The following is a 13,091-nucleotide window of genomic DNA, read 5'->3' as shown; positions in this document are numbered from 1 at the left end:
AATGAGCTCTTTCCTCCACAGGCTCTTTGGTCTGAGAGCGTCATAGGAGCTACTGACAAAAAAAAACATCTACTCTGCTTTTCCTTCCAAGGCGTTTCATTTCTGTCTGTATTAATATGGAGAAATAAGCTATTTCTTCCATCTGTATGCTGTCACACACATTTATATACCAGCAGCTTTTCACTATTTAGACTGTGATCTTAACCACTAAAACAGACTGCAGCAGTCCCCATAGCAACAGAGGAGAGGGTGGGCATCACAAAGGACACAGAGACACATAATGAGTCAGGCCTCGAGTTCACATCCAGGCCTGTATATTATTTTTTTAGCAGTAAAGAAAACACACACACACACCACACACACAATCATGTCCCCTCTCAGAGGCTGAAACATGAGAGATTTCAGTTGGCCCTAATTTCCCCGGCACAGATATGGTACGATCCGCCCCCACATAAGAAAAACACACCAATGGCGTCCCCCTCCCTCCATCTGGCAGGTACCACTCACTGCCGAGGGGGGGGATCCTATCCATCCACCACCAATCTAGTGCTCATTGTGGCAGAATTGCAGTGCACTGGACTGTACAGAGCAGGGTACCATCCAGGCTGTTGTCTGTGAGGGGTGGGGTCCGGCTACACCGATACCACCAAACACAAGCATACAGAGGGTCACAGAGAGGCGGAAAAAGAGAGGAAAAAAGAGAGAAGAGGGGGGGAAGATTGCACCTGAAGAGGACTATAATACGGGTAAGGAGAAAAGGGGGTGGATGGAGGTAGAAGGGAAAAGACAATGGAGAAAGGACCAGAATGGTTCAAATACATTCGCTCCTTTCCTGCTCTGCTTTTCCCCCTATTGACAATCCACCCCACTTCATTCCTTTTCCATCTGTGACATTTATTTTCAGTATTTGCACATGTATTCATTTCACAAATGTCTGCATGGCTGCTGTGCTCATTTCATTCTACATTTGATATTTCTGTGGTTATTTTTCAATATAGTGGGAGAATCTGTGGGCCATGGTGAACAAATCTGACCATTTGGCCCAGTTTAAATCTTTCTTTTGCATTTAGATAGAATGCACTGTCTGCTTTTGTTCACACATAAGATGACATAATCAGATGTGACTTGACATGAATTTTATGACAGGATGTTGACTAATATCTATATTTCACTATACCGACTGGCTTTCATGCTTGCCTTTTTAGCCAAAGCTGCCCAGAAATACATAAGTAAGCAGTATATTATTAGTATATATTATTAATAATAATAATTGTTGAGCAGCTTCTATCACATATGATATAATAGTGCTGTATAATGTCTAAAACAGTCTTAGTTCACACATTCACCGTAGTTCATTTGATCAACCACCTAGACTTAAAAAGCTAACTTTGCAATCAATAACCTTTGGTGTGTAAATAGGAAATAATCATTTCGATCATAACTTTGCAACCTGTAATTTTTATTTATACATTTCCATTTGTTTAGAAATACATTTAGTCAAAGTGATGGATTGTATTACAAAGATATATGGATCAATCATTCCTGGAGGATTTCGGGAAGCTATTTCAATAAAACATAATAAATAAATAAAACCACACATAAATGCACAGATGAACAGAATGTGTTTCCATTGATGAAGCTGAAATGTGGCTGTTTGTGGCCAGGATGAAAGGAGACACCCCAGTGAACAGCACCATGAGCGTCGGCCAAGCCAGGAAGCTGGTGGAGCAACTGAAGATAGAGGCTAGTTTTTGCAGAATAAAGGTAAGACAATCCTATCAGACTCAAATATGAATCATAATTGATAAGTAAAAACAATAGTGGATAAAATAACACCCTTAATCTTAATTTGATTTAATAATATACTCCTCGTGACTGAAATCGTACGTGTTCCTGTAAACCAAGTCCACAAATCATGAGTCATAATAATACTACCACATTGGTATTCAGTGATTAATACTGCTGCACAAACGAAAGCCTGCCTTCGGATTAGAACAGTTTGATTTTCTTTTGGAGATAAAAAGCCTCAAATCACATTCATGTTTTAGAGACAGTTTTCAGCCGCCGCCATTTCTGGAATAACTTTATGGCGAGATTGAGCTGAAGGGGACAAGATACGAGAAAAAGTTTGAACCAGCAGTGGTGTTCAAGACTTTGAACAGACAAACACACATTTAGCAATCTAATGTCCATCCATCCATTGTCTAGCGTTTATCCTGTATTCAGGGTCGCGGTAGCAATCTAATGTGAATCTTTAAAACATATTCTAAAGATTAATGAAGAAAAACTAAAGCTGTTCAAATACATTTGATTTCTCAAAACTGTACAAATTTAAAGTAATCCAAACATATATGTTCTAGTTCCTATACTTTCCAATCTTAACTCCACTGGTATTGATTCTGTATTGTTTCATTGCCTATTTTTGTGATCATGCTCAATTTACTGTATTGTAATGCTTTTATAACCGCAAACATCCGGCTTTCTTCAAATTAATCAATATTTCATCCTCTTACTATTATTTAGAGTAATCTATACATCGTTCAATATCTCAATTTCTTGCAGCTTCTGTAGAGAAAAAAAAAATAGAAGGAGTTTCTGTAGAGTGGTCACTGGAAAACACTTAATGTTCAAACTTAGCCTTAAAACCCCCAAATTATCTGGCGAGGGTTTTTAAATGGTGTCATTATGAAATATTATAACACACTGTGTATGACGACCTCAGAGAAACAGAGCATCAAATACAAACAAATATATTCTATACTTCAGAATAAAACAAATTTTGTAAGAATCTTGAAAAAGAAAAATGTCTTGCGGCCTCTGAATCCCGAGACTGATAGATTAATGAACTCCCAGGACGGACTTGTATTCGTGTAATGACCTCACAGTTGAAAACAGTAAACTGAAGTGATGTGAATAACCGATCCTCCTCATCCGCAGGTATCGAAGGCAGCGGCCGACCTGATGGCGTACTGCGACGCACACTCCTGCGACGACCCGCTGATCAGCCCCGTGCCAACCTCAGAGAACCCTTTTAGGGAGAAGAAATTCTTCTGCGCTCTGCTTTGAGACCAATCAGGGATTGTTACGATTAACAGTACAACTGTACAGCGTGTACATGTATGTACAGTGTGTACATGTACTTCTGATCTGAATAACATCAATGTACTATAGTAACCTCGCATAAAAGCTGCCGATGTACAGTACACAATCAACTGCGAAATGTCTTGAAGTAAAAATTCTTTGACGAACATCTATCTCAATGTTAGAGGGGAAGAACAAAAAAAAACTTGAAAGAAAACAATCAATAAAGAGTCAGATATCATTGCAAAAAAAAAAACAAGATCAGAATTCAGAAACAGCCATCATCTGGTTGTAAACACATTTCATGCTCATTTACGATGCAGGTCACTGCCAAAAAGGAGACATGGAGTCACAGGAAGAGACTTTGATTCTGCAGCATTTGACATTTTTAACTGGGAGGCTAAATTCCCACATGAGGTCTTTGGATCTTGGTGGTGCTACATGTCTCCGATGCTGCTCTGATAGAAATTGTCCATACATTTGAGAAAGTGAGGAAAAAGACAAGTATGACATCACCCACGTGGTAACTAGATGGAAGTAATAACAACCGTCTTCATATTAGACGTGCTTTTTAGGTCTTTCTCCATCGTCCTTCAGAGCTACAGTCTATCTCTCGTCAATATATTTTGTATTCCTCATTCACCTTCCCCCGTTTTGGCAGTTACTTGCATCTACCGAGGACAGCCACTGTTTATGAGCAGAGTGTAGTCGTTAAATCAATTTATGTCAAAGGTTTTATTGAGATTTTATCCTTTTTGTTCATTTCTATACTGTTGCTGTAGCGTGGATGTGGAAGTGTATGTGTATGCATAGGTGCTACTGTGAAACTTACGCAACAATTCAGAGCTCACTGTCAAATCAAGATTTTGTAGTTCAATAGCAGTTGACCCCACCCATAAAAAAAAACATTTCAGGGGTTATGCATATTTAGTATTATAATCCAAGCCATTAAAATAAAATCAGCTTTTTGATTATTATTTGTGTCAAAAGAAGAATTTTATATTTCTTTGAGGTAAAAAAATAAAAACAGCAGTTATGTACTTTGAAAGACAGGAGTACATCGTCATATTAAACAATCAGGTCTGAGAGGTTCGTTCAGCCTAAACTGCTCATTCACGACTTGGGAATTCCTATTTTAATTAAAAGCTGTCCGCTCTGTAGTGATTTCTCCATCTACAGAACAGGCGATGGTTTAGTTCTGTTAAATTACATCCACGAAGAAAAAGGAAAACAACCCTCATTTGGCGCTCAGACATCTCATCTCCATTTAAAAAATGAGCCAATGTATTTTAAATATCTTACAAATATTAAATTTAGAGCCTCGGCGAAAGAATAACCATGGAACATCAAGTATTGAAATAAAACCTCCCGTTATCAACGATTTTCTCTCATTTGTGGTTTTATTTGATAAAACTTTTATAATTTAACTGAAGTGGGGAAAAAAAGAACATGTGTCCAAATCCGGTGCTTGCCTTTTATTTATTTTTAATAATATGAGCAATATAAAAACTGAAGCGTTTTCACAGTCAAACACAAACACATCAGCCAGTGTTTAACAAAAAATTGCTACACAACGGTTACATCTTCAGACAGCTGGAGGTGTGGAAGAGTACATGTCCCCCCATGAACATGCACTACTGCAGCTTTTATAGCTCATCAGACGGAGTACATGTTGGAACTAACATGCATTAAGGCATCTCATGTTTAGAAACACAGTCAAAGATCATATCAAGCTCAGGTATTATGACCGGACCTAAAACAGGCTTGTTGGTGTTAATATACCGTATACAAACTACATACACTTCATTTAAATACCAGGCAAATAGAGCGGTGATTCACCTTTGTTTGGAGGTAAATAAAAGACAGCAAGCAACAGATTCAACGGGCTTTGCCTCACTCTGATTGGCGTTTTGATTTGCAACTTCTGCTGAAGCTTTAAATACATTCTATCATACGATTATATCATATCAACTACTTCAGATCCTTAACTGTTAATGGCCAAACAGGGTGCTGATTGATTTGAAGTATTGTGGTTGTTGGTTTTGATTTAAATCGCTGTCATACGATGTCATACAGTGTTTCCCATCCTGGCCGCCGTCTAAGAATACCAATAGGATTGTGTTGTACTTGACCCACAGCACATCCAGCAGGTACAAAAACAAGCTTTGTTTACCATCGTCCATTTCATTTCGCACACAGACACGTTTTTGACAGTGTTTTGAGTTTGTTGCAACGACATCTTTATTTATATACTTTTCCATATTCAGGTTTAACAGGTTTTGACCAGACCATATGTGGGGTCTGGCCATGCTGCCTCTTCATTTGCAAGATCAAAAGTTAAAATTTTTGTAATAGAAAAACAACAACTTTGCTCTGCTATAACCAGTGTCACGTTAGTTTCGAGGTTTAGTTTTTGTGTATCACATAAATGATCTTCTGCAAGATACTTCAAACAGACAATCCACCTCATCAAGAAACCCTTTAAACATCGTTGGTGGACTGACAGAACATGATGCTACGATATGATACTTAAAAAATTACACCTTACATCAACTTTCAAATGGCTTTTAAAAACAGGCAAACGGGGCGAGAAGCCCAAGAATTGATGGTGAGTCTGGATTGTACTTGTTAAGAAGGAAAAATATGCTCTGAACTGAAACGCATGAACATTTGTGACACGGTAAAAAGTTAAAACATAAAACAAACTGGCCATGTTTGGCTTAAAAATGTAAATTCCCAGTACATGACCAACAATGGATGAACCATAGTTCAAATTCAACCTTTAACAAGAAGTACAAGCAGTACAGTATTACAATGGTGTAAGACAAATCGAATATTATAAACACAAGCAGCTTTTTCCCAAAACAGGAATCTATACAGTTTCAGCCTGAAGCGCCTCTACAGCATTACATTTAGATGTCCCTGTGTTACAGCCCTACTAACGTGCATGCTGGCGGATCTAAATGGACAGGAGCAATCATTGATGATTTAAGCCACAACTGTGCTTGTACTACTACGGCAGGTTAAAATGTCTTCCATAAAAAGGGCTACTGACAGTGCGTACATGTTACAGGCAGATAGAATTGTCACATTGTGATTATCCACCTAACTTTCTAATTGTATTTAAATGTAAAAGAACGAGTTGGCAAGTATTAGTTTTGACCATGAGAGGGGCATGTGTGAATTCTGTTCGGGGATCAAAGGATTTCAGAAATACACCAACAGCTTCGAGTAGAATTTAAAAATAAACACCCTTATTAGCGTGAAGAGTGTCAGTTCATATATATGGTGTAGCTAACCAAATCAAGATTACTGAAGAGGTAATGTACAGTTCGGACTTCAGAAGTAGAAAACAATGACCGAATGCTTTATAAGAAGGCATCACACCATTCTCTAAGACAGCCATAGCAGTCACCTTGTTGTTTGACATTTGCCCCGCAAGTGTCCTTCAGCCAGTCCCGGAAAAGCTCCTCATCTTTCTTTAGCACTAGGAACTGCCCGAGGACGACATACGCCTGTGAAGGGAGGGATGAACACAAGTGTTGGAAATGTATTCAAGACAGGAATGCTAGTGTTAAAGGATTTCCCACATCCACAGCCGTGTTGTTAAATGTTTTATCACAGCTTGAAAAACAGCTCAGGTAAGTATTTAGTTCCAGCTCTAGAGTGATGATTGCATGAATAGATGATTGCTATGTAAATAGATCTAAATATAACAATGCCCTTGAATAGACATGTCAATGAATAGATTTTAAGCAATGTCAAAAATACCTAAATGATACCCATTGAAAGAAAGAAGACATGCTGAATAGCTTGTTAATCAAGTTATGCTTAATTTGATTAAACCTTCATTGTGGTAACCAGGCTACGGTGTTAACACAACCGTTTCCTGGTTCATACACGAAAACACAAACAGCTTTTACACAATTATTTTGTGTTACTTTTATTTTATAACATTACATGACCTGGAATTTTCTTGTTACTTCAAAATGGCTATTATGGCAGATGTGAAAATTAATACTTAACTAATATGACTGAATTTCATAAACTGCTATATTTTCAATTTACATTGATTATTTTATTGCTTTCAAGACACAAATACAATTAATGTAAGAATACCACTATTAAAGTGGGGATAAGCATCCTCTATTGACAGTGTTTAAATCTCTGGTATAAAAAGGCAAGTAAATCAAAACTCCTTTACCTTGTCAAAACCTTTATCCTCCAGTCTTTTGCCGAGGACCTCTCCGATGCCTGCCAGAGCCATCACAGCCTTCTCACCCATGGGCTCGGCCACAAAATCTTTATGTTTTTGGGATGTTGACGACATGGCTGCTTTGTGGGTGGTCAAAAATCACCAACTGTAACACAAAGACAATTTATAACTATATGAATTAGGAAGGTATAGAACGTAAAAATGTATACTACAGAGCGAATGCAAACCCATTAACCTCAACTTTTAAATCATTTTGTGTCCCCCATCATACTTTTTGTGCATTTCACCCTTTTTCTACAGGCATTTTCATTGACAACAACAGGAGCAGTGTGGTATTTAGAGCCACACAACCCACAGACATCAGCAGACACTTGATATCTTCCCCCGGGGATCGTCTAGAGGCCTGGACGACGAAGCAGGATTTGGTGTTAGCAGAGTAACTTGAGGTTTAACTCTAGTTTTCAGACCTATGTCCTATGGTGGTTCACTTCTTATCGGGGTAGATCACCGTGGTAACTGATGCTGCACAACCTGGAGCAGGTTGGGTAATAAAATAATATCACTGCTGCATCTAGAGCACCATATATGTGACTATATCCAGCTACATGTGTGTATTATATTAATTATATTTGTGTATGCGGTGGGTGGTAAGATATGGAAGGAAACATTCTTACCACTTTTAATTATGTTTTTATATTCATGCCATTTTTGCCAAGTATGTTTCATGGAGCTGGATTTGCAGCTGAAAGTATGTATCTAAAATTGTCCTACATGAAATATTTTCCCAAAATGGAACGATTAACGTATTTTCTATTCTATAAAAACATATCTAAGCACCACATACATAATACACAAATGTAATCACCAGCCTATTCATTTATAACACACAGACAGTGATTTATTACCAGCTGACATTTACTGCATTTGGTAGTTTAAACTGTGGTGCTTTGAGTCCGGATGATGTATGTATGAAATAACAGAAATAACAAATAACAAAGCACACTGGTGCTCACCCGATACGCGTTCTGGATTTGAATGCATTTCTGAGTGACTTCTGTGGAAAAGGGCGTGTTGAGTTTCGTTTAAAGTTTACTTTACTCTAACGGCCAGTTTCATTTGAACCCCAGCGTGCCAATAACACACAACGAAACATATGTCACGGTTCCTGCCTGGACTACACTGTAACGTTGCTGCAAACACCATGTGCACTGACTTGAGAAGCTAAACTGGAGTTTAATATTACATAACGAGTTATTAGACCACTGATAGGCAGAAAAAGTAGCATAGCCGCGTTGTTTAGACAAAAGAACCTAACGACCTAATCTGGAAACGGCTTCATACAACACATTAACATTTAAATAATGTAATTATAATAATGTTCGCATAGAATTCAAACAGTTCCACACATTTTACCACGCCGGATAAACATGTATGCTAATGCTCATTGATGTAGCAACAGTTCAGGGTAACGTTACTACCCCCAGTGTTGAATTGCGCGCGCAATACATTCCAGTGCTAACAGCTTTAGCACTAAGCTAACACCCAGTAGATCCGGACTGCGTCTCCGTTTATTTCCCTACGAGTCACCGCTGCTTGTAACCAGGGGGTGTCCGCTTTTTAAAAAAAGATATGATGTGATCCGTAAATAATCCCCGTCGTACCGTTGTCTGCGAAGTTAGCGCTAGAGGGCTCAGAATTTAGGCGCCTTCACGTTAACTTCACGCTAAAGTTGCTTCAGTAACCCGAGACATTGAGTAGACTTAACTCAACAGCTTGTCATCGTCCGTTACTTTTTTCTTCGCCGCATATTTTAGCTAATGACGGCCGCTCGTATCATCGCTCAGTGTTATTAACTCACCTTTTATAGACGTGTCCTGGCTGAATATTAGCGTAGTTCGCCAGAGAGCTGTATGCTTTCGGTTTCCACTAGGCACCGGCGACCACAATGCAATGCGCCCGCTTCTTGCGTCCTTACGTCACGGAGTGGCGTTGAGCGTCCCCCCCCCCCCCCCGTTACAGGACAAGGCAGCCTTGGGTTGAACAGTTACTTCTCAACAAGGCAGCAACTTCTGATTAAACTGATCATTACCATCGATCCTGCCTTATATCATGATGAATGATACCTGCAATACAGACAACACTTATACTGAGTGATTAGTGGCTATCAAACACCGACTAACTTTATCCATTTTAGGAGGTTCAATGTTTAAAACATGGTATCATTACATACTACAATTTTGCGAAAATTGAAAATTTAACACAAGTGCAAACATTCATATCCATTACCTATATCCAATATATATGTAGATCCGTCACATTCAGAAAAAAACAATAATCTAAATCAGGTTTAAACTTACAACATACATTATATCCTAGCCCTTGTTCTGTGGTGACAGTTACCTCTTTTTTTAAATCGATAATTATATCAACATGCTTCATCAACATAATCTCACCATCCATCATAAAATGATCACTGTTGTGGTATATTTTCATTAAAACTGAATAACTTGCTCAATAAACAATAAAGGGAAAAAAGGTGTTATTGCTTTCAGGGTGGACTTTATTTGCTCACAGGGATCAGTATACAGAGGATGATGCCAGTTCCATTGGATTGCCATTCACGTTATATTTGTGCGCGTTAATTACCTTCCAGCTCTGTTTTCGACATGAGGATCCATGTGACTTTTGCATCCATCTTTAGGAAAAGGAGGGAGCTTGAACAGAGTGCTAACTTGGCTTTACTAGTGCAACTTTTACAGTAACTCTGCATTTGGTGTTTTGCTTAATTAGCTCTAAAGTAAAGCCTACAGCTCAGACAGAATATTAGAAGCCAGGCTGCAGGTCAGTCCGGTACCATCTGGCTCCACATTGATCTTCTTCACAACCCCATCTTCCACCAACATGGCATATCTGAAACATAGGGCAAAGTACGTCATGATTTATAGCAATGGACTTCAAACACACCAGTAAAAACAGGACGCCGATGAACTACGATGAACCCACTTAAAGATTAAATGAAGGAAAGATGAGGTATTCTTAGTATTAATGTAGAAATATTGTTGTAATGTCTTTGGCCTCTGCACCAAGAATAGAGTCCAGTTCAAGAACTCTCTCATTTACATGAATCTGCCTCAAGCGCTTCCATGTCTGTGTATGAAATCACTCCCATATACACTCATTCACTCTTGCCTATAAACAGAAACTCAATAAGTAAATGCTAGAGTGAGCCGTGAATAAATATCTGTGGAGCACACATTTAAACGTCAAACAACTTTAATGTTTGCATCCATTTCAGACATTTTTGAGGGCTCTATATGTACATTTCCAAATTCAGTCAAATAAAATTGTGGATATTTAATACCATTATTATAGTAACATTATTATAGTAAATAGGGAGTGATCACTGACACATCCTGAGTTTAAACTGGCTTTCATTGATTAAAAAAAGAAAGAAAGAAAAGACAGAAGCACAAAGAAAAAAATGCGATCAATCTGTTATTTCAAAACTGATATCGGCAAAAGGATCATTACCTCTTGGATCGCTTGTTGCCAAGAGCTTGCACAATCTGATCACTGTCAAGTAGCAGGTCGACTGCCTGAGAGGCAAAAAGAAAAAGACACATGAGTGCACAGTCACGTGAAATAGAACTTAAATACACCAGACAATCAGTTTTACCTTCGTGAAAGCTCCAGTTGGATCAGCCAACATTCGAACCTGCAGAAGAAATATCAAAGAGGTTTATGATCGAAATGCTGAATGGTAACTGCTGTGACATCAACCTTTATTCATAAGCAAGGTGACTAAGAAGCTGCGGCTGTGTGTAGTTAGTTATGGTTTCTAAAACGGCGTATCGTGCACACAGCCCAGTGCACTTTGTATATTTTTAAGCAGATTACTGGGGTTGCCGACTGGTCAAATCCACCACATATTGGACTTCATGCGTTGCTTTACTCTTTAATAATTGCTGACAGGTATCCACGGCTCGTCAACATCTAAGTTATGTAAATATCATTATCCTCCGAGTGATTTCGACATGTGGTCAGCTTTAATCACACTTTGACTTGATGCCGGTGGTAACAGAATTTGCTCATCACACATAAATTGAGAGTCCATACCTTGCCATCAGTTCCATGCTCCTTTCCCCAGGCAGCCATGACAAACGCATCATTGACAGAGATGCAAGCGACCTCCTGCATACCTTTACTCCTCAAGTCCTCGGCCTGCTGCACAAAACCTGGGAGGTGAGTCTGAAAGCCAACAAAGACAAATACAACGTCAGATGTCGCAAAGATGATTGTGCACAACAAGACACGGCAAAACAAGAGCTGTTTGGGCTTTCAACCTTGGAACATCCAGGGGTAAACGCTCCAGGTACGGCAAAGAGGACCCCCTTCTTCCCCTTGAAGAGCTGATCCATAGACACCTTATTTCCTGGCTCCCCCTCCTGGACCTCCACTGCAGGGAGTTTTTCTCCAACCTGCCGAAAATTGAGAAGACAACAACACAAGAAAGTAGACCCAATGTTCTCAAATCCTCATCAAATGTCAAATAAACCAGTCTCCAGTTAAGCTATAAGTAATGCTTGCTTACATTAGAGCCTGGTGGTTTAGAAAAGAAGAAGAGAAGACAATCTAAAAAGGACAGACATTTTAATTTAAATAGGCGCACACTAGCGCATGTGGGCTTGTGGCCACTGGAGGGCGGCAGATCCCCACATACAGATATACGAGTTGTGTAAAATACCGAAGGCCTCGACCATATTTAAGACCTAACGTTGACGTAGTAATAAGCGACATTTTATCACACGGAGTGCGTTAAAGCTGTTGCAACATGTTCAAAATAATGTACATTACACTTTGAAAATGCCATTGTAGATATAAATATAGGTATATAAACAATATTCCAACGCGATTCGCAGCTGCGACGTTCAGGCACGCTGCGACAATATAGCCGTAAGTTAACTTATATATTTGCATTAACTGACGCTACATTAAACAAAGATATAAAACAGGGCGACCAGCGTTAATGTTAAACTGTTAAACCACGCTTTTATCGACCTCGTGTATAAAAAGACACTGGACGAGCCAGACGACAGCTGGACGTTAATCATTGACCGTTCGCATTATGCTACGTTCAAATCACCAGCAGGTGTTGAGGAAGCTGCTGATAAAAGTACCAGCCGTAATAAAAACAAACAAACAAATTATAGCACTGCTAGCTAATGATTGTCATGGCGACGGAGCTACAGGGGGACGTTAGCACGGTGGGCTACAGGGAGGAACCAGTAACCAGCCGTGTAGATCTGATAATTCTCGGTGAAATTTTTAAAAACGACACTTCCTCTGTCTATGCAGCTATACGTAGCGCTGACGTTAGCTAAACGTGCGCGAGTCTCACCTGAACGGGCATGTTGACTGCGGTAGAAGTTTGTAGTAGCCTCACGCGCTGGATGACACGGCTGCTTTTGGTGACGGCGCCTGTGATGGACAGCATTGCGGCCGGATATGTAACGAGGTCGCGGAGACGTCCCGTGGTAGGTTCGCAGCGGCGACTGTGGTGCGTCCCGTGCTGCGTCTCTGCTCTCCGACGCGCCTCGAAGTGTCTCTAAACGCACCACAACGTTACCTGCAGCAGTAGTGTCCCACTGTGAGTTTGCCTGTTGGGATTTAACCCAGCGTCCAGATTTGGGCCTGCTAAATCTTAATTTACTGCGCCATCTGCTAGCAGGAAGCCATGCACTATTCCTCAGACTTGACTGATAAGTGTGCAGTGGTGGAAGAAATACTTTGCTTA

At 39.6% G+C, this 13,091-nt stretch overlaps 3 protein-coding genes across 3 annotated transcripts; 1 reads left to right on the top strand and 2 right to left on the bottom strand.

Annotated features, from left to right (window-relative positions):
- The first annotated feature begins 543 nt into the window (after positions 1-543).
- Positions 544-5,447, top strand: gng3 (guanine nucleotide binding protein (G protein), gamma 3). Its single transcript, XM_084029113.1, has 3 exons — positions 544-746; positions 1,665-1,764; positions 2,938-5,447. The coding sequence occupies exons 2-3, from the start codon at positions 1,666-1,668 to the stop codon at positions 3,064-3,066; spliced, it is 228 nt and encodes a 75-aa protein (XP_083885239.1). The 5' UTR covers positions 544-746; position 1,665; the 3' UTR covers positions 3,067-5,447.
- On the bottom strand, positions 4,542-9,285 carry banf1 (barrier to autointegration nuclear assembly factor 1). The gene is made up of 3 exons (XM_084029112.1): positions 9,156-9,285; positions 7,286-7,442; positions 4,542-6,596 (listed from the first exon to the last, which is right to left on the bottom strand). Exons 2-3 carry the CDS (start codon positions 7,409-7,411, stop codon positions 6,450-6,452), a joined length of 273 nt encoding a protein of 90 aa, XP_083885238.1. The 5' UTR covers positions 7,412-7,442; positions 9,156-9,285; the 3' UTR covers positions 4,542-6,449.
- A 549-nt stretch (positions 9,286-9,834) lies between these two features.
- Positions 9,835-12,952, bottom strand: prdx5 (peroxiredoxin 5). Its single transcript, XM_084028397.1, has 6 exons — positions 12,696-12,952; positions 11,641-11,775; positions 11,414-11,545; positions 10,974-11,012; positions 10,829-10,893; positions 9,835-10,207 (listed from the first exon to the last, which is right to left on the bottom strand). The coding sequence occupies exons 1-6, from the start codon at positions 12,789-12,791 to the stop codon at positions 10,102-10,104; spliced, it is 573 nt and encodes a 190-aa protein (XP_083884523.1). The 5' UTR covers positions 12,792-12,952; the 3' UTR covers positions 9,835-10,101.
- Positions 12,953-13,091: the final 139 nt, after the last annotated feature.

The sequence above is a fragment of the Eutrigla gurnardus genome (genome assembly GCF_963514095.1).
Source record: "Eutrigla gurnardus genome assembly, chromosome: 15".
Classification (NCBI taxonomy): Eukaryota; Metazoa; Chordata; class Actinopteri; order Perciformes; family Triglidae; genus Eutrigla; species Eutrigla gurnardus.
This window is presented reverse-complemented; position numbering and strand designations above follow the sequence as displayed.

Bases quoted from the DNA above. Each gene is read 5' to 3' on its own strand.
- gng3 (XM_084029113.1), top strand. From the start codon at position 1,666: ATGAAAGGAGACACCCCAGTGAACAGCACCATGAGCGTCGGCCAAGCC. The intron at 1,765-2,937 runs GTAAGACAATCC...CCTCATCCGCAG, and splicing joins CTAGTTTTTGCAGAATAAAG to GTATCGAAGGCAGCGGCCGA.
- banf1 (XM_084029112.1), bottom strand. From the start codon at position 7,411: ATGTCGTCAACATCCCAAAAACATAAAGATTTTGTGGCCGAGCCCATG. The intron at 6,597-7,285 runs GTAAAGGAGTTT...CTCCCTTCACAG, and splicing joins AGGATAAAGGTTTTGACAAG to GCGTATGTCGTCCTCGGGCA.
- prdx5 (XM_084028397.1), bottom strand. From the start codon at position 12,791: ATGCTGTCCATCACAGGCGCCGTCACCAAAAGCAGCCGTGTCATCCAG. The intron at 10,894-10,973 runs GTAAAACTGATT...TTTGCCTCTCAG, and splicing joins CAACTGGAGCTTTCACGAAG to GCAGTCGACCTGCTACTTGA. The intron at 10,208-10,828 runs GTAATGATCCTT...CCTATGTTTCAG, and splicing joins GGCAACAAGCGATCCAAGAG to ATATGCCATGTTGGTGGAAG.